At 45.3% G+C, this 20,889-nt stretch overlaps 1 protein-coding gene across 3 annotated transcripts in view; it reads left to right on the top strand.

Annotated features, from left to right (window-relative positions):
- The window catches only part of ANO4 (anoctamin 4), a 250,595-nt gene that overhangs the window by 184,850 nt on the left and 44,856 nt on the right, over positions 1-20,889 (top strand). For all 3 annotated transcript variants that reach the window (XM_063447227.1, XM_063447226.1, XM_063447228.1), the window contains one exon: positions 8,211-8,332. In XM_063447227.1, coding sequence (XP_063303297.1) covers positions 8,211-8,332 — 122 coding nt within the window. The remainder of the gene's footprint in view (positions 1-8,210; positions 8,333-20,889) is intronic.

The following is a 20,889-nucleotide window of genomic DNA, read 5'->3' as shown; positions in this document are numbered from 1 at the left end:
GGTTGCAGGATGTATAATCAGTTAATTTATTTATTGATTTGCAAGTCATTACCTTGAATCATTGGCTGCAGTGCTTGCTCTACATGACTTACAATTAAATGGAATAGAGGGCTTTTAAATATGTTTAGAATATCTTTTTTTTTTTGCATTTTTAAAAACTTTTTTTTTTTTAATATCACATCCAAGCATGCTTATCTAGCTCTTCAGTATTTAATAAAACTCTATATACTTTTGATTTAGTTATGGTTAGGAGCCAAGACCTAAATGAACAGCAAGCCAACAATAATTATGGATTATTCTAGCCCTAGTGACTGAATAATCTAAATTTTATTAACGACAGGAGGCGAATATTTGCTTATCTTTCTTTACTGAACCTCCCAGCAGCAAATAAATAGTTAACAGTAGTGTACAACAATTCAACCTATCAGAGTGTACAACAGTATTATATGATGTCATCAAGCTCCTCCCAATTCCTCTTTCTTGCTGTAGCCGACGAAATCTGAGTATCAACCATGTAAACCATAACTGTGGACTAAGTCGAGGTCCTGATGTAGTCAACCATATAAACCTTGAACGGGATTGATGGATCCATATATTACAAGTGTTAGGGTTCTTCACACTAAAGGGAAGTAGAGAAAAAAAAACCATGAGAGTATAGGTTCTCATACTAGTTGAGTGCAAGTTTATGGCATGCATACTAGGAAGTAACAATTTTTCAATGCATGTCATGTAAGTTATGTGAAGTATATCAAACTCCTGGTTAGAGTGTTGTAGTGTAAACCTATGGCAGATGATGTGTGAATGTGTCTGAGACATATCGACTAGGAAGAATATATAGTTACTTACCTCAGGGTGGTTAGAAATGATACTAGAGACAAGGGTGGGAAAATATTCGCCTCCTGTCGTTAATACAATTTTGATTATTCAGTCACTAGGGATAGAATAATCCCTAATTTTATGGCAAGACAGGAGGCTTCATATTTTCTGTTTTAACGCTCCTATATGATAGAAGATGCAGCATGTGGCATAGGTTTGAAGTAGAATGTACGAAAAGTAGACTTCCTGGACCAATCTGCCGACGACAAAATGTCTGAGAGGGAGCTACCCGCACGAAAGGCTAAGGATGCGGCTGCTCCTCTGACTGAATGCGCACCAAAGGAGGAGTCAATGTCTGCTTGGGCTAGTATCCATCTGATCCACCGTGCGACTGTGGGAGCGGACACTGGTTTGTGTGGTTTGACATAGGACACGAGAAGGGGTCCTGTAGGGGGACGCAGAGTGGTTGTGGCAGCTATATAGTGCCTTAAGCAGAGCGCCACACTGAGTGACTGTCTATTCGGAAAGTAAGGGTAGTGGAAGAATTAGTCTTTGTTCGCCTAGTGATGCGAAATTTAACGCCTTCTGGCGAGAAAACTATAGCGTGGAAATCAAATGCTCGAATGTCGGAGACCCTACGGAAGGATACTAGACATAGGAGTAAGGCTAGTTTGGCAGAGAGTTGACAAAACGTCAAGTTCTCATTAGAGGGCCAGCATTCTAAGAGGGAAAAAACCTGAGCGACATGCCAGAAATTGGAATATTTAGGAAGAGGGGGTCTGGCTAGCCTGATCCTACGTAACAGTCTACAAACTGAAGGGTGTTTTCCTATTGATGCGTTGTCAATAGGGTTGTGGGCCGCAGAAATAGCTGATCTAAAAACATTAATCGATCTATAGGACTTGCCTTGATCAAATAAGGTAGACAGGAAATTTAGAATTATCGTCAGAGGAGCTGAAAAGGGTCGGTATCCCTTTCCAAACACCAGCTGACCCATGTTCGCCATGCAGCGAGGTAAGCTCGTCTAGTGACTGGGGCCCGGGATCCCCTGAAATGGTCCAAGCTACAAGCTGGAGCCGCCCTTGGAGGGCGAGAGGGTGACAGTGCCCTTCTGGATTCCTGAGGATGTCGGGGAATCGAGGCAGTAAAATTGGACAATTCACAGACATTTCTAACAGGGTTGGAAACCAAGTCTGGGCTCTCCATAACGGAGTGACAATGACTATTGTCACTATTAGGGCTTTGACCCGGTAAAGGGTGCGCTGGATCATGGAGAACGCATAAGCTCCTGTCTCCGGCCAAGGGTGTAGGAAGGCATCGACTGCCCAGGACTGGGGATCTGGAAGCCAGCTGATAAAGGCTTCGGTCTGGCGATTCAGTCGCGATGGAAACAGGTCCAGTGTGAGGGGCCGCGAAGACAAAGAATTTGATAAAACAAGCAGGGGTCCAATCGCTTACATCCCTCCAATGGCGAGAGAACCAGTCTGCGACTAGGTTGTCCGTGACCGGGAGATATTCCACTCTGATGGATAAATTCCGCTCTAGGCAGAATTGGTAGAGTTCCTTGGTAAGGTCGGACAGTAGTTTGGACCGGGAACCTCCTAACCGATTCACATAACGCACTGCAGAGACGTTGTCCATGCGCAGTACTAGTGAACAATTGAAACAATCTTTTGCGAAACTGCAAATCGCAAAAGATCCTGCAATCAATTCTAGGCAATTGATGTGCAGTGCTCGTTCGGAGGGGGACCATAGTCCCCCGGTGGACCTTTCGCCACACGTGGCGCCCCATCCCAAGAGGCTGGCATCGGATTCCAGAATGAAGTCTGGTTGCGATCCAAAAATGGCTTTGCCATTCCAGGCTTCCATGTTGTGAAGCCACCAGTGAAGTTCTATCCGAACTTCATCTGTTAGGTAGATGTACTGATCGTAAGAAGTGGAGCGGTGTAGGTAGTATGTCTTGAGCCGTTGCATGGCTCGGTAGTGTGAAGGTCCTGGGTAAATGGCTTGGATAGAGGCGGACAATAGACCTATGGTATGGGCCAGATCGCGTAGGCGAATCTGGTGGGCTGATAGCAGTTTGCAAATCTCTTTTTTTATAGATTTGACTTTTGTGGAGGGTAGTTGTAAAATCACCTGTACGGAATCTATCAGAAATCCGAGAAACTGAACCTTCTGAGAAGGTTCCAGGGCCGATTTCTGAAAATTGATCACAAAACCTAGGTTTTGTAGCAAGGCTGTCGTCATGTCCGTGTGTTTGCGTAAAAGATCTGAGTCTTGAGCCATTATCAGGATGTCATCCAAATATATAATGGACCGAATCCCCTGAGATCGGAGTAACGCCATCACTGGTTTCATCAGTTTTGTGAAACACCATGGTGCGGAGCAAAGACCGAACGGGAGGCATGTGAACTGCCAGATTTCGTCCTGCCAGAGAAACTGAAGAAAGGCTTGATGGTTGTGAGCGATTGGGACTGTGAGATATGCGTCTTTGAGATCAAATCTAGAGAACCAATCTCCCACGCAAAGGAGGTCCCTGAGCAGATGGATGCCCTCCATCTTGAAGTGACGGTACCTGAAAAAGTGATTCAGGTCCTTCAAATTGATAATTGGACGTAGGTCTCCAGTTTTTTGTGAACCAGGAATATGTTGCTGAGAAAGGTCTGTGGGAACGGGGATTTTTCTATCGCCCCTTTTTGTAGAAGTTTGTGCAATTCTGTTTGCAATGTCAGGTTGTCTGATATATACATCTGTAGTGGTGTAGGTGGTGTGTCCTGGAAGGGAGTGGAAAGGAAATCTATTGTGAACCCTTGGACTGTGTGTAGGACCTATAGGTCTTGTGAAAGCAATTCCCACTGTTGGAAAAAATGGGTTAGTCGACCTGCAATAGGTACATTTAAAAAAGGAAGGTTTATTACCTGGAGCAGTTCGTCCGCATAAGGAGGCAGATCCACGTCCCGGATAGATCCTCTATTTGTGAATAACTGCCTGTGGTAGAGTCGGGGTTGTCCCGAGTGCCAATAATTCTCTGAAGGGCGAGGCCTGTAGCCTGTGAAGGCAACTCTGCTGTTTGTTCGGCCTCTAAAACGTCCAGCTCTCCCAGAAAAACAACTTGACTGGGAACGAAAAACCCTGCGCAAGGAGGAATTGGCCTTATTTAGGGTAGTGAATACTGCTACATGTTTGGAGAGATCCCTCATAAATGAGTCTCCAAATAACAATCCATTGGCCTCTGGTCCCAGTTCTCGGGAGCTCAGATCGGCTAATTTAGCATCTAGCTTGTATAGTGCCGCCCTGCGCCTCTCAGTGGATATAGCCACATTTGCGTTGCCCAGGAAACATAAGGCTCTCTGGGCCCATTCTCTGACTGTATGGGGGTCAAACTCCCCACTAGTTATGGCTTCGTCAGCTAGTATGAAAATTTGAATGATTGGGCCAGCGATGTCCAGGAGTTTATCCTGGGTTGTCTTGAGGCCCTGCTCAATTCCCTTGCGGGGATCTTTCCCCGTCTTAGTGAGGAAGGTCACAAATAGTGGGTCAAACTCTGGTGTGAGAGCCACCTTGTTTGGAATGGTTGGTCGAGGGCACTCGGCTCCGAGTTGCGCCCTGATTTCTTTATCAAGTAGCTTACGTAACCACATCTTGCAGAAGCTAGCAATATGGTCCGGTGGGTCCCATTCGGCCGACCGTGGATGCCTGATGACCCTGGGGTCAAAAAAAGGGACACCCGAAGCATCCAGAAGGATGTCTGAGTCGGATCCCTTCTGCATAGGTACTTTAGCATCAGTGTCCTTTGGTATAATGAAAGTATCCTTGACAAATTCCGATGGGGTATCCCCTAGCACATTCGCCGAGGGGTCCTCATCAGAATAGCCAAGATAATAATCTTCAACGATGTCGCCCGTGTGGGATGTAGAACCCTCTAAGGGATCGGCGATAACGTGGGCGGGGTGAGAAACAGACAATTTCAGGGACTTGGCAGGAGCCTTACCCTTGCCTGCAGATCTACTATCCCCTTTCCAAGGGCGCTTACGTGTGGTCTCCTGATCCAGGGGCTGAGAATCCTCGGAGTCAGAAAGCAAACGTGCGGTAGGATTGACTTCGGTAGAAGTCTTGTCACGAAGGCTGCCAATGCCTTGGGGATGGATTCGGCAATGGTTGAGACCAGCCAAGCTCTAAGTTCTTGGGAGATTGTGGGCTCAGTATTATCAGACATGGTGGGTCTTTAGAGTGGTCTGACCAATAGTCAAGTGTTAAGAAAAAGATTTGGTATAAAATGGGGTCCACCCAACAGTGTTAAATAAAATTCTTATAAATTGGGGGTCACCCAAGTTATTTGTGTAGTTAATATGTAAAGGGCGGCACAATAATAATTGGTGGGGTGACCACTAAAATACACAAGTGGGTTGTACCACTACAATAACAGCAAGTGTGATTCACCACTAAATTTAATTAGACAGATGGTTATGTCTTATAATATAAATAAGTGTGGGATCACTTTGAGTTACTTTATTTGTAGGAGTGGGGTTCACCCTCTGTAATAGTGGTGTTAAGACACCTGTTATAGATTGATTATAAGGAGTGGGTAGATAGGTGGGGGTCACCCACAGCAAACACTCATGAACAAAGTAACAGAGTAAAAAGGTGGGGGTCACCCACAAGGCCTCTTTATTAATAATAAGAAACAGCAGGTATTTCGTTTTTAAGCCTGTCAAGAAAACAGATAGGCAAAATGAATAATTGAGAAAAAGGGTGTTAGCACTTTAAAGGTGCTAAAAACAACAAAGAAATAATGTACTTACCGGATCCGACAATAGAGGGAGCGAGCGCGCCGAGAATAGAAGAAGACCGCGATTTAAAATGGCCGCCGCCAGCAAAAGGGCGGGAGGAAGCGCGTCTGGTAAGATACAGACGCAGGAGGGCGGGGAGCCGAAAGGGCGCGAAAAACTGAGCCGCGGACTCCTGGGAATTGGAGTCCGCGGCACTGACAGGAATAGGTGATAGAATTGAGCCGCGGTCTCCTAGAATTGTGGGAGAAAACCGCGGCCACTAAATAGTATAAGAAGAAAATCGCGGAAGCATCCGGCGATTTAAAGGAATATCAATATAAATAAAAACTTAGTAAATTATCTTGGAAATACATGTGTAACATACATGTTGTGTGTAATCAGAGTACTTAATGAAATAAATGTGTTGAAAACATTAAATGAACATAAATGCTGGGTTTACCAGAGAAAAGTTTATTTAAAGTGAGAGATGAATGTATGTTGTTAGAAAAACTATAATTTAATAAGGAAAATTATTCAAATATTGTATTAAAGGCATAAACCATATAGCAATATAATTGGAGTAGACTCACCTGGGAGGCAAGCAGCAAAGAAAGAGGAATTGGGAGGAGCTTGATGACATCATATAATACTGTTGTACACTCTGATTGGTTGAATTGTTTTACACTATTGTTAACTATTTCTTTGCTGCTGGGAGGTTCAGTAAAGGAATATAAGCAAATATGAAGCCTCCTGTCTTGCCATAAAATTTCACTGTAAGTGGAAAGAATGTAGGCTAATATCAATTCTGTGCATATTGGATATATTTTGTCACATACAGTGTCCTAGCATGCCTCCCTCAGGTGCCCCGCCCCTGTCTTCTCTCCCCCATCAGTAAGGAGGATCGGGCTGATGGAAGAACTTGGCCCCTGCTTTAACATACAGAGCTTTTCTCTCTGTAGTCTTTGTTTTTCTGACTCTGTTGTTACTTATTGTTTGTTTTTGAACTTATGGTTGTCTAGCAGCATTGAAATTAATATTGGTCAATGAACATTATGTGTGCAAAGTTCTTCCAGCAAGCATAACTAACTAAGATACATTACAATGCTTTTTTTTGGTTGGAAACTTTGTTGTACACACATACACAACAAAAATTCTGGGCTCCCTAAACAAGAGAAATGCAGGGCTATTCACCGAGTGGACAGCTGTCGGGAATTCCAAGTGAATTTCAAATTTAAGGCCAAAGAAGGTAAACTTGAAGCATTGCTGACTTGGAGAATGTTTTCAGTTTGGCAATTTTGGTTTTAAATGTTAAATTCACTTGGCCTTCCTGGCATTTCTCCACAAAATCACCCCCCTGGAAAATACTGTGTGTGTGATTTGGTAACCAGGAGACCTGCTGATATGGGTCATAAACCGAGATCGGGGACATTTTACTGGTGTCCCTAGTAGTAGCAAATGAATGCAAGAGAAAGGGTCAGGACCACCGAATAATTTTTTTGTGTGTATGTTAGGAGACATGGAAAAAATAAACTAAATATATATGCATTGTATCCAAAAAAAGGCTAATAGTGAAGCGCTACAGTGGTCTAAAGTGGAATCTATTTTTATATTAACACTGTGTAGTGGAAGATACAGAAAAGATACAACGAAGGATGGTATACCTTAAAATGGTTCCCTACTTTGGAGTCCTAGTTTAGGTATGGTTTCCCTTTAAAATATGAAAAAACATCATAGTGCAGACTATACAGAATTTTATATTTTGAAAATATTAAGACTAGTCACCACTCACAATTTATAGAGCTAACAATATAAGCTCAATTGTTTCGCTTTTGGGGTCCGTTGAGGCGACCCTTTCCCTTCTTTACTGTAGGTGTCTTAAGCGTTCTTATTCTACAAATAGTAAGAAAGACACATATGGTGCAATAACGTTTTTCACGTATCGTAATGTGAAAGTAAGAATAGTACTCACAAACCCAGAGCCGTTCTCTGGGCTCAGATTAGATCGCATATGTGCTTAAGGACCACATTCCTTCTTTAAAATCGCAGGAAAAGTGCCATAAGTGTATTTAGAAAAAAATGCTTTATTTATCACTTTTATATAATAAAAAAAGGGTTTTAAAATATACAATTAAAAAATCACACTTATATGGCAAGTATAAGTCCAGTAACAGAGTATATCTGCTTACAAATCCCAGGACATGTTTCGCCGATGGCTTCCTCAGCTGGGTAAGATAAGCATGAATAAAGAGAGGAGACCTGGGTATAATAACAGGGAAGGAGGGTGCATTTGATTGCAGTGGAGACATTTTGAGTCCAAGGAGACCAGATGACCATGAGTTGTATAGATGTCAGTGGTCAGGCAATCTACGACTACCATATTTTTCTACCCTCTGCATCTATTGTTATACACTTGGAGTGTTTTGATGGCATTATAGCTTTTTTAAACTGTGTAGTAAATACTGAAGCGTATTCTGCAGCATGGAGAAAAGATTGAATCATAAAATATTGTGATTTGTATGTCAGTTTTTGTGTTGCTGTATAACAGGTGTGAAGTTACTGCTAAGCCACCTGGCTTTTCTCTGAACGATTAAGCCATCACTTTTTTGTTTATAATTTCCATTTAAGGGAAGTTACAGAAGCAAAAATTCAATAAAGACGCACGGAGCCGAGAACCACAGACATCTTCTGTTCGAATACTGGGCTTCTTGGAGGGTGTGGTATAAGTACCAGCCGCTTGATCTTGTACGGTAAATATAGTTTGAATGTCTATTGTCAGCAGTTGAATTTTTTTTTTTGTCATTGAAATATCATGGAAAAATATATGGTAAAATAATAATATATTCATCAGTGATTCTCTGGGGAAAAAAAAGAAAGTATTGAGTCACAGCAGTCTGATCTGCTTTTTTCCTTTACTTCCCAGCCTTTGTAAAACGATGCATGGACAGCCGATGAGAAGGTTGAGAAATGCACGTTTATACTTTGTGTAGCCTTCCTTTTAACTGTCACTTCTCTAGAAATTATACTATTCCATAAACTTTGAAAATCATTTACAACTTGTGTTAAAGGGATACTATAGTGCCTGAAATACAAATCGTTTTTGTCTGGAAATATAGCTCCCTCAAGCCTCCCGCTGTGGTCAATAAAGCATTAAAAATCCTTTATTTACTTACTTTATTCCAGAGCTGATGTCCCACATCGCTGGGTCACAGCTTCACCTCCTCTGACGTCACTGTACGAGTGAATGCTAATGCGCATACGTGGCAAGTGTCCCACGCATTAGGCTTTCCCCTATGGAGAAATAGTTGACACTGGATGTCCTCATGCAGTGTGTGAGGACGTCCAGCATCAGTTAGCGGACCACAAGTCCAGTAACATTACGGAAGCCCCTTTACTGGCTGTCTGGTGGCCAGACACTAGAGGTTGTCTTAGTGTTGCAATGTAAACATTGCAGTTTCTCTAAAACAATAGGGACACTGTACCCAGACTACTTTAATGAGTGTCCCTTTTTTCTAGACATGTTAATTGGTTGCAATCATCCTTCCTCCCAATTTGCAAACGAAGAGGCAAAATTTAAATAGTATTAATGTTTATCCCCCTCTCTACCTATACTATCAGGGTTTTCGCTAAAATGAAGTGAATTTCAACTTCAAGGTCAGAATAGCCGAAAATATAGTTGACTTAGAAAGTTTTTTTCAGTTTGTCTATTTTGACCTTAAAATTGAAATTCACTTTGAATTCTAACTTTAGTAAATAACTCTGTATGTGTATGCTGACTGCCAGGTGCAAAGGGCGGAGCTTCTGACTTTGATGAACTGAGAGCCAAGATGGAGGCACCCAGTTGCATGACAGAGGGACATACAAAAGTGTGCATTTCTACATTTAATTTTATTTAGCAGACTTCATAAACATATACATAAAGGAGATAAATAACCATAATATTGATAATATGGATAGAAACAGTTCCCCTTTAATAAAACTTTAAAAGGTATTTTTGGCTTTGTGCATATTGACACATTCACGGCACATTTTAACTGTAATTTCTTCATCACAAAAAATCTATTTATAGAATGTCTTAAAAAGCAAAGTTAAGCCATATTTTTCAGGGCTGCATTAACAAAAACGTAATTAAGAGTAACGCCATACAGAACCTGGCTTATTCTCATTCTATGACACCGTGCCCTGCACACTTCCATGTGACCACATGCCAATAGATATTTACAAGCAATGTGGTAGGATACAATGGATTAACCAAATGTAGAAATGGGTGCATAAACTGGGACAATTCCCCACCTGTCCCACAAGTACAGTATAATTATTCACGCATAGAGCCCAATATATAGGGTGACAAGCAGGGCTGGACTGGGAAAAAAATTAGGCCCGGGCAATTTTCAAGCAGAGCGGCCCCCTATGAAGGGGGCGGGGCCAAAAAGGGTGTGTTTTGTCATCACTAATGACAAGCACGCACTCTCTCAAAGTGAGCATGTTGATTCAATGCGCAGAGCCCCGCTGAAGAGCTCTGGCATTAGATAAAGGCCCTGTATTTGTTCTGCGCAGCGCAAGCAAATTTAATAACATGCTTGCTCTGTGTTTGCTTTTAAATTGTCTCTGGTGTCTCCACAAGTGGGATATCAGAGGACAAAAGGGCCAGGAAAGTGTATGGTGCATGTGTTTGGAGCCTGCTTGTGGGATTGCGTGTGTGTAGAGTGTGGTGTGGTATTGTGTAAATAGGTCAATTTCATTTGTGTTTGTGGTGTAACATGTGTGGCTAGGGGCTGTAGAGAGTGTGTATATTGGGGGCATAGTGTTATAGGGGATGTAGCGAGTGTGTGCATTCGGGCTGTAGTGTGCGTGTATAGGTGACATAGTGTGTGTAGGGGTTGTAGTGAGGGTGTGTTTAGAGAATGTTGTATGTGTTTGCTGACAAGGAATGTAGTGTGTGTGTAGGTGGTGCAGTGTGTGTGTGTGTAGGAGATCTAGTGTGTAAAGGACCCAGAGTGTGTATAGGAGATTGTGTGTGTGTGTGTGTATAGAGGATTAAGATTGCATATAGGGTAAGGGATCTAGCGTGTATCTGGAGCGTAATGTGTGTAGTGCTGTAGTGTGTGTGTGTGTGTATATATATATATATATATATATATATATTTGGACGTAAAGTATGTGTGAGGGGCGCAGTGTGTGTGTATGTAAGAGGGGTGCTGTGTGTGAGGGTGTTTTTATCTGCCGTCACATTCTAATTTTCTTTGTCTGTTAACTCACTGAGGGTTATTTTATATATATATATATATATATATGTGTGTATATATATATATATATATATATATATATATGTGTGTGTGCAGGGCCGGCGCCACCTGTAAGGCGACCTAGGCAGCCGCCTAGGGCGCACCTTAGCAGGGAGCGCCGGATCCCTGTGCCCGGAGTCCCCGCTGTGGCTCCTCATGCTGCGCCGCCTCAGCGCTTTGGCAAGCCTCAGGCGGCGCAGCACTGCTGTATGGAGGGCGGCCGGGTTTGAGTAACCGGCAGGAGGGAACTGCAGAGTGCTCCCTCCTGCCGGTCTCTCAATGTAGCGTGGCCGGGCGGTGCGGAACGCGAGACAGGAACCTCTGTTTCCTTTACCCGGCCGCCGGCGGAATGACTGAAAGTGCTCACATAGGCAGGAAGGAAGAGGAGGGTAAGGACCATTAGGGGAGGGGGGGGGGAGCAAGGACCATTAGGGGAGGGGGGAGCAAGGACCATTAGGGGAGGGGGGGAGCAAGGACCATTAGGGGAGGGGAGGGGGGGGAGTAAGGACCATTAGGGGAGGGGGGGTAGCAAGGACCATTAGGGGAGGGGAGGGGGGGTAGCAAGGACCATTAGGGGAGGGGAGGGGGGGACTAAGGACCATTAGGGGAGGGGGGGAGTAAGGACCATTAGGGGAGGGGGGGGAGCAAGGACCATTAGGGGAGGGGGGAGCAAGGACCATTAGGGGAGGGGGGAGCAAGGACCATTAGGGGAGGGGGGGAGCAAGGACCATTAGGGGAGGGGAGGGGGGACTAAGGACCATTAGGGGAGGGGGGAGCAAGGACCATTAGGGGAGGGGAAGGGGGGAGTAAGGACCATTAGGGGAGGGGAGGGGGGAGCAAGGACCATTAGGGTGGGGGGGAGTAAGGACCATTAGGGGAGGGGGGGGAGTGATGACCATTAGGGGAGGGGGGAGTAAGGACCATTAGGGGATGGGGGAGCAAGGACCATTAGGGGAGGGGGGGTAAGGACCATTAGGGGAGGGGGGGTAAGGACCATAAGGGGAGGGGAGGGGGGAGTAAGGACCATTAGGGGAGGGGGGGAGTAAGGACCATTAGGGGAGGGGGGGTAAGGACCATTAGGGGAGGGGAGGTGGGGTAAGGACCATTAGGGGAGGGGGGAGTAAGGACCATTAGGGGATGGGGGAGCAAGGACCATTAGGGGAGGGGGGGGGTAAGGACCATTAGGGGAGGGGGGGTAAGGACCATAAGGGGAGGGGAGGGGGAGTAAGGACCATTAGGGGAGGGGAGGGGGTAAGGACCATTAGGGGAGGGGAGGTGGGGTAAGGACCACTAGGGGAGGGGGGAGTAAGGACCAGTAGGGGAGGGGGGTAGTAAGGACCAGTAGGGGAAGGGGGTAGTAAGGACCACTAGGGGAGGGGGGGTAAGGACCACTAGGGGAGGGGAGGGGAGTAAGGACCACTGGGGGAGGAAGGGGGGGAGTAAGGATCACTAAGGGGTTTGGGAGAGGGAGGACCACTAAGGGGGGGAAGGACCATCAAAGGGGGGTAAGGAGGGAGGACCACTAAGGAGAGGGGAGGAGGGTAAGGACCACTAAGGGGGTGGGGGGGGAAGAGGGTAAATACCATGGGGGGGGGGAGATTACCACTAAGGGGGTGGAGGGAGGAGGGGAAGGTCTACTAAGGGGTTTGGGAGAGGGAGGACCACTAAAGAGTTTGAGAGAGGAAGGACCACTAAGGGAAGGGATGAAGGACCACTAAGGGGGAGAGCGGGGAGTGAGAAGACCACCAAGGGGGGACTGCAGAGGGACAGGGGGCCAAGGGAGAGCACTAAGGGACAGAAGGGGAGAACACGGAGGGACAGACGGGAAGGGGAAATCCATAATTGACAGGAAGGGAGAGCACTATGAAAATGTTTTTAAAAAATAAAGAGCTGCTCCCCTCTCAGTCCCTATCCTACTCCTCAAACCCTCTCTTTTACACTACACACACACACACACAGAAACATACAATGCATTCCTACTCACGCACAGACACACCCGAAACACACAATGCATCCCTTACGTTCACACAAACACTCATTCTCTTACACACAGAAACAAAATGCATCTCTTACACAATCAATGCCCCCCTACAGACACACACTGCATTCAATTACATAAACAGAAACACACCTTGCACCCCTTACACACACAGTCACACACAGAAATATACAATGCATTCCTTACACACAAACACACACTGCATCCCCTATAAACACACTACATCCCTTACACAAATTGGTATCCCTATACACTACATTCTATAAGAACACACACACATTGCATCCTCTACAATAACACATAAAACATCCCCTACACAAATACACTCCACTTCCTGTATTCTGGAACGGCTGCAAAGGCTATGAATGTGGTTTTCAGGAGCACATGGCGCTCATTGCCCTGATGAGATTATCCATACCAAATCACCTTCCCAGATAGTTTACTCAGTCACAACTCACATGTAAGAAGATCTGGCGCTGTTTATTAGTCGTATGATCTGTAGAATGTGAAGTTACAACAGGTAAAAGAACGATTCTTCCAAACAGGTAGGAGAGATATCACAAGTCACATTTAGATGTACAGCATAGAATACACTGGAACAGGAAAGGGGGAGGGGAGAATCTGAAGCATCATGCAAACTATGGAGTGGCCCAAGAGACAAACTTAAGATGCACATTAAAGAAACAGTACATTATAATAAAACAATATCATGTAACATGACACTCCCCGCCTGAAATCTTTAGATTTCAAAGCCTATTATATATATAAAGATAAGTCCAAATGTCTAAAAGTCCAACTTGAACCTGTAAGTGAAGAAAACATTGTAAAATAATACTGGTGTGTAAACCATAAATACAAGATACCTGCAAAACAGAGAAGGTATGCAGTAAATAAACAATAAAACATGAAGTCCAATAACAGATGGCTAAAGTCCTGTAGTCTACAGTTTATAGCCATGGAGCTTCAACAGTGGCGTAGCTAACAGTTATGGCGTTCTCCCCGCCATAGAACCGTACAGTCTTGTACTCTTGCATAAGTCACTCACTTGGGAGAAGAAGTACCAATTCTGTGATTGGTCGTGAGAAAGTCCGAGCTAAACCTCCTTTGGTTTTCTTAATCTCAACCTTGCGAACCTTTCCATCATCGCTGGGCATTACAAGACCCATAGGCCACTCATTGCGACAGACTTCTCTATCTTTCAGAAGAACAAGGTCGCCTACTTTGAGGTTGGGCTTGGGAGTTTGCCATTTGGAACGGCTTTGAAGGATAGGCAGGTACTCCTTTCTCCAGCGGTGCCAAAACATGTTGGCTAGGTGTTGTACCTGTTTCCATTGACGCCTGTAAATATCCTTTGCGTCGATCTCAGCAGGAGATATCACGGTAGTCCTAACCTTCTGAGTAAGGAGTGTGGCTGGGGTAAGAATCACTGGAGAATCAGAATCAGAAGATACTGGTACTAGAGGCCTTGCATTAATGATGGCGGATACTTCCGAGAGAAAGGTACTCAAAGTCTCATGAGTCAATAGTGAAGACTTGCGGTCCTGCAACATGGAATCAAGAATTCTTCGAGCGATCCCAATCATTCGCTCCCAGGATCCTCCCATATGTGAAGAATGTGGTGGATTAAACAGCCAAGTACATCCATTGTTTGCTAAGAAATTGTCTAGTTGAAGTTCTTTACAGGCTCCAACAAAGTTGGAACCACAGTCGGATCTTAGCTGCTTGACAGGTCCTCGGATGGAGAAGAATCTTCGTAAAGCGTTGATGAAACAAGAAGAATCCATTGACTCAATCACTTCGATGTGTACAGCTCGTATGGTGAGACAAGTAAACAACACGGCCCACCTTTTGCTGTTGGCTGCTCCACCACGAGTCTTTCGAGTTACCACGGTCCACGGACCGAAGACGTCAACTCCAACGTAGGTGAAGGGTGGATCTGTGCTTAAACGATCAGCTGGCAGGCTTGCCATTTGTTGTAGTTGGTGTCTACCTCTTAACTTGCGACACTTGACGCATTTGAAAAGCAGGGAAGAAACACATCTTTTCATTCCAACAATCCACAAGCCGGCTGACCTGATAGCGCCTTCTGTAAATTGTCTACCTTGGTGTTGTGTTAGTTCATGATAGTGCCGGATTAGAAGAGTGGCGATGTGGTGCTGACCTGGTATGATGATAGGGTTTTGTTCCTTGCTGCACAGGTCAGATTTCTCTATTCGACCTCCAACTCGCAGCAACTGATTGTCATCGACCACAGGGTTTAGATTAAATAGTGAACTATCCTTTGATAAAGGTATTCCACCTTTGAATCTGTGGAATTCTTCCATGTACACTTCTTGTTGTACACAGCGAATAATAACCTTTTCGGTACACTCAATTTCCGTTGCGGTAGGATGGTTGGTACAGATATGCCAACCATGACACTCTGATGTTAAGCTCCTTTTAAAACAATGGGCAACGTGAATCAAATAGGCAATAGCCCTAACAGCTGATGACCAGGTTGAGAAACGTTCAAAACAAAGTGATTTGAGTTTTGGTTCTGGACTCATAGAGGTATGCAGTGTTGTGTTCATAGACCTGATTTCTTTATCATCATCAGGATGTACCAGTTCGTAGGCAACGTCTGTGGAAATTGAGTAGGAGTTTTCGTGAAGAAATCTTGGAGGCGTCAGCCACAAGCAGCCATGAAGAGCTGCTGGGGATATAGCTCTTGTCCCATAATCAGCAGGATTAAGGTCAGTTGGAATATAATGCCATTGCTTTGGCAGAGAGAACCTTTTAATGGCTTGATGTAGATTGTTCGGCAGCTTCTCTCTCGGGAGGCGAAAGGGTAGGGGTGCTACCCAATTATTGGAATCTTCCTGAAAGAACTTGTTGTCCATTACTTTAAGGAATTCTTTGCCTTCTACTGAAGGAGCTAACATGTTGTCTTCGCTGCTTGCATTGAAAACTGTAGAGCCAAAACTGTCATCGTATGTGTGGGAAAGGTTTGTGTTGCCGTGTTGCAACTTGCAGATAGTTACCTTCTCCTTTACCCAGCAGTGATGTGGGTATGGCTCAAAGTGAGTGTTACGACCATTTGGCAATACATTTGTCTTAAATGAAGAAATGTTAGTAGGCCTTTTCATTTTGCCTATACAGACATTACCTATGATGACCCAGCCCAAGTCCAGGTACTGGGCAAATGGAGCATCTGGGGGTCCGCTGACCTGCCTGTGCACCTTGTGGACCCTTAGAATATCTCTTCCCAGCAGAAGAAGGATTTTAGCATCTTTGTCAAGTGGTGGGATTTCACTTGCTATTGACTTTAGGTGAGGGTGGTAGAAGGCAACTTCTGGTGTAGGTATTTCTTCTTTGTTGGCTGGTATCTGGTTGCACTCTACAAGTGTAGGTAAGGGTAATTGTAAGTTACCTCCTAGAGAGGACACAATAAAGCCATGTGCCCTTCTTCCAAAGACCTCTGTAGTGCCGCTACAAGTGCTTAGGGTGTAAGGGTGAACCTCTCCTCTTATGCAAAATAGATCAAACAGTTCAGGTCGGGCAAGTGATCGATTGCTTTGATCATCTAAGATAGCATACACCTTTAAAGTCTTTTCTGGCTGATCCTTGTGGTGAACGTTCACTAGGCATATTTTAGCACAAGACTTGTCACAGTGGTCTTCCCCACAGACTTCAATGCATGAGGAAAATATCATAGTGGAATTAGGCACCTGATCTGTACTCTTCCCATCGTGATTTGGTCTGGGAGAAAGGTTTGCAGATTGTGAAGGGTTGGGCTCGAGTGGATGGAGAGCTTGAACATGGTCCTCGGAACCGCACTCTATGCACTTGATAGGGATTTTACATTCCTTGGCAAAGTGATCAGTGGAAGCACAGCATCTATAACATACCCCAAAGGTCTTTAGGAGTTCCTTTCGTTCTTGTAGGGGCTTCTTCCTAAAACCGATACATTTTTTGAGGGGATGTGGCTTCTTGTGGATAGGACATAATTGGTTTGGGTTTTCGATCTTGCCGCTCTTGTTTGAGGCGGGAGCTGATGTGGGAGCGGGAATAATGTCTGTCTTCTTAACAGACACAGGACCTCTACGGTTCTTGTAGCTGATTTGTAGGTTGTCACCTTTCAGTGAGGGAGTACTGAACTCACCAAATGCAAAACTAGGATCGTTCTTGGTGTCAGCAATGTTCCTAACAAATTCGCAGAAGTAGGAGAAAGGGGGAAATGAAACCTTGCTTTCCCGTTTGTATTTTGACCCAATTTGGATCCACTTTTCACGTAGGCTATACGGAAGCTTGTAAATGATAGGGTTAACTCCTCGAGCAGTGTCCAGGTAACTGAGGCCCGGTAGTTTAGGGTCGGTTTTGGCAAGCTGGACTTCGAGAAGAAGGTCACTGAGTCTCTGGAACTCTTTATTGTCCTTACCGGATATCGTTGGGAAATTTTCCAATCGTTTAAGCAATGCATTCTCTATGGCTTCAGGACTACCATAACTCTGTTCTAGACGTTCCCATGCAGCGGTGAGACCTGCTGTTGGATTGTCGATGTAGACTGACCTGAGGCTCTTGACACGTTCTGTAGATTGTGGGCCAAGCCACCTGATCAGCAGATCCAGCTCCTCAGCAGCAGAAATACCAAGATCACCTATGGTAGTTTTGAAGGCAGCTTTCCAGCTTCTGTAATTTTCAGGATGGTCATCGAAGCTTACTAGGCCTGACTTGGTGAGCTCTCTTCGAAGTATATACTTTACAAACTCTGCTGTATCAGTTGTCTCTGACTTTACGTAGGAGGTCGCTGGTTGGATGTTGTGCATTGCGTTGTTTATGGTATTGTTGTAAAGAGACGGAAGATATGGTGCAGCAAGGGCGTTCAGCTGAGTTGTTGGGTTAAAGTCTGGAACGGTACTATTAGCAGGAGCTTGGTGACTTGCTTGCAGATTAGTGTGCAATTCTGTGACATATGCAGAATCAGCATGACAGTCAGGCGCTGTACTGGGGTGGTTTTGCATGTAGGAAGTTGCTGGAACAGCTTTTGCCTGGTGGTGTGGTGAAGTCCTTGCGTTGTCGTGAAGAATGGAGGCAATTGAGTGCTCGCTGCTGTGGTTTAGAACATAGTTCTTAGTGCGTTCGAAAGGATCTTCCATATCTGCCTTGATGCTGACCCTTTCACTAGCATTTTCCTCTGCACCGATAGCTTGTTCCAAAATCTTTAGTTTTGCTGCAGCTGCCTCGTAGTTGCTCTGTACCTTTAAAGCTTCAATTGCTGCCCTTTGACGTGCTGTCTGAGCTTCCATTGCTGCCGCTTCGGCTTGCATTGCTGCAGCCTCAGCCTCCATGTCTGCTCTCTTTTTTGCATATGCGGCCTGTACTTTGCTAGCCTCTGCTTCGGCTCGGGCGTTTATAAGCTGTTTACTAAGCGTTGAGTGCCTTGAACTTCGGGATCTAGAAGAACTTTTAGAATGTCTGGTGGATACGGATCTGTGAGATACAGTGTCCTGTGGCTGCGTTAATTTTGCTTCTGCCTTTGCTTTAGTTAGCAGGATAAAGCTTTCTCTTTCCATGTTAAGAAGCTGGACATTGTTAAGTTGCTCTAATGATTCCTCAGTGTTAATGTTTTGCAGAATAGTTTTATATTTATTGCTTGTAGTCTGGTACAGTTCATATGAAGCACAGAGATGCTTTATGGCGCCCTCTAGTTGCAGTACCTTATGACTGGGACATGAAATCACATCAATGTGGGTGAGGATTTTATCCCAAATCTGCTTCAAACTGGTTGCTAGTTCAGTTCTCATGGATTCATAGTTCTCTTTAACCTTCCAAGTGGGTTTCACAGAGCGTTTAGGCAATGCACTGGGCTCTGGGTCCTCATCCTGGCTTTCTCCATGTGGTGCATGCTGTGGTGTTTCATCACATACTGAGCCTTTTCCACTCATGATGGCCTGAGGTACACAGGCTTGGCTGTAGCAGTGAAGAGTGTCTGTATACTGTGTGGGGCTGAAACAAGCTGTGCTGGGGCTGTAACAAGCTGTGCTGGGGCTGTAACAAGCTGTGCTGGGGTTGAATGCAGACTTCTCATACAATACACAGTTACACTTCACTATGATCTGTCCTGTGACACAGCAATCTCTGTACAAGCTGCTGGATACGTTCTTTTACTATTCTGGAACGGCTGCAAAGGCTATGAATGTGGTTTTCAGGAGCACATGGCGCTCATTGCCCTGATGAGATTATCCATACCAAATCACCTTCCCAGATAGTTTACTCAGTCACAACTCACATGTAAGAAGATCTGGCGCTGTTTATTAGTCGTATGATCTGTAGAATGTGAAGTTACAACAGGTAAAAGAACGATTCTTCCAAACAGGTAGGAGAGATATCACAAGTCACATTTAGATGTACAGCATAGAATACACTGGAACAGGAAAGGGGGAGGGGAGAATCTGAAGCATCATGCAAACTATGGAGTGGCCCAAGAGACAAACTTAAGATGCACATTAAAGAAACAGTACATTATAATAAAACAATATCATGTAACATGACAGAGAGAACTCATGGGTGGGCCATGTAGGTATTTATGGGTGGGCATTGTAGGCATACTCACGGTCAAGCCCTGGGGGCCCAGACCTTGAGCTGTTTAAGGGGCCCTAAAAAATGGAGCTGCTTCCTTTTCGTTAATTGTTGTGAGCACTGTTAAAAACAGTCTCCAGAGAGCCTCTTCTACACCATACCTGTGGAGCTAGACTGAGCCCACCCCAAGTAGGCAATCCAATATAATATTAGTGGCACTAATCTCACATTAAATGGATACTATAGTCACCAGAAGCACTACAGCATAATGTAGTGGTTCTGGTGTCTATAGCCTGTGCCTGTAGGCTTTTTAATGTAAATACACTGTCTTTTCAGATAAAAGACACTTTGTGAAGACTGGCGTTGGCCCATATGGCAGAACATATAGGCGGGGAATTGTGATGTCACATGGTGGGCAGGACATATGGGGGGGGGGCGGCAAAAACTTTTTTGCCTAGGGCGGCAAAAATCCTTGCACCTGCCCTGTATGTGTGTGTGTGAGCGAGGGTGCTGTCTGTCTGAGGGTGCTGTCTGTCTGAGGGTGCTGTGTGTGAGTGAGGGTGCTGTGTGCTGTGTGTCTGAGGGTGCTGTGTGTGTCTTGGTGCGCTGTGTGTGTTTGGGTGCCGTGTGTGTCTTGGTGCGCTGTGTGTGTTTGGGTGCCGTGTGTGTCTGGGGGTGCTGTGTGTGTCTGGGGGTGGTGTGTGTGTCTGGGTGCTGTGTGTGTTTGGGTGCTGGTGTGTGTCTGGGGGTGCTGTGTGTGTCTGGGGGTACTGTGTGTGTCTGGGGGTGCTGTGTGTGTCTGGGGGTGCTGTGTGTGTCTGGGTGCTGTGTGTGTCTGGGGGTGCTGTGTTTGGGTGCTGTGTGTATCTGGGGGTGCTCTGTGTGTGTCTGGAGGTGCTGTGTGTTTGGGGGTTGTGTGTGTGTGTCTGGGTGCTGTGTGTCTGGGGGTGATGTGTGTGTGTGATTTTTTTATTTAAATGTAATTTTTTTTAAATTAATAATAATAATAAAAAAAGGTTATATCCCCCCCTCCCTTCTTACCTTTAGCCTGGGAGGGGGCGGGAGCCGTGCTGCCATGGTGGGGTGCCATGCTGCCTGATCCCTGGTGGTCCAGTGGTGAGAGTGAACTCTAACCTGTAGGCTAGAGTTCACTCTCGCGAGATCTAAGCGTTGCAGCGGTAACCGCTGGTCCTCTCCTCCCTCCATCACTCCCCAGCCGGCGGCCGCCTGTAACTGCCTGCGGGCTGGTGAGGGAGATTTTTGATCTCCCCACCGGTCCATGGAGGCACACAGCAGGGCCGGCGCTCAGGTTGCGCTGGCCCTGCAGCGGCCGGCGGGGGAGATCCTGTGATCCTGTATCTCTCCATTTCTGATAAGGTCCTAAAAGAAGATAACTGCTATCCGTCAAGTCATCAAGACTGTTACACGCCTTTACTGCACTTCTATTTTGTAAGTGCAATTTAAA

This window comes from Pelobates fuscus, chromosome 3, assembly GCF_036172605.1.
Source record: "Pelobates fuscus isolate aPelFus1 chromosome 3, aPelFus1.pri, whole genome shotgun sequence".
NCBI lineage: Eukaryota > Metazoa > Chordata > Amphibia > Anura > Pelobatidae > Pelobates > Pelobates fuscus.
Note: the sequence above shows the minus strand (reverse complement) of the source record. Positions and strands in the feature narration are given on the sequence as shown.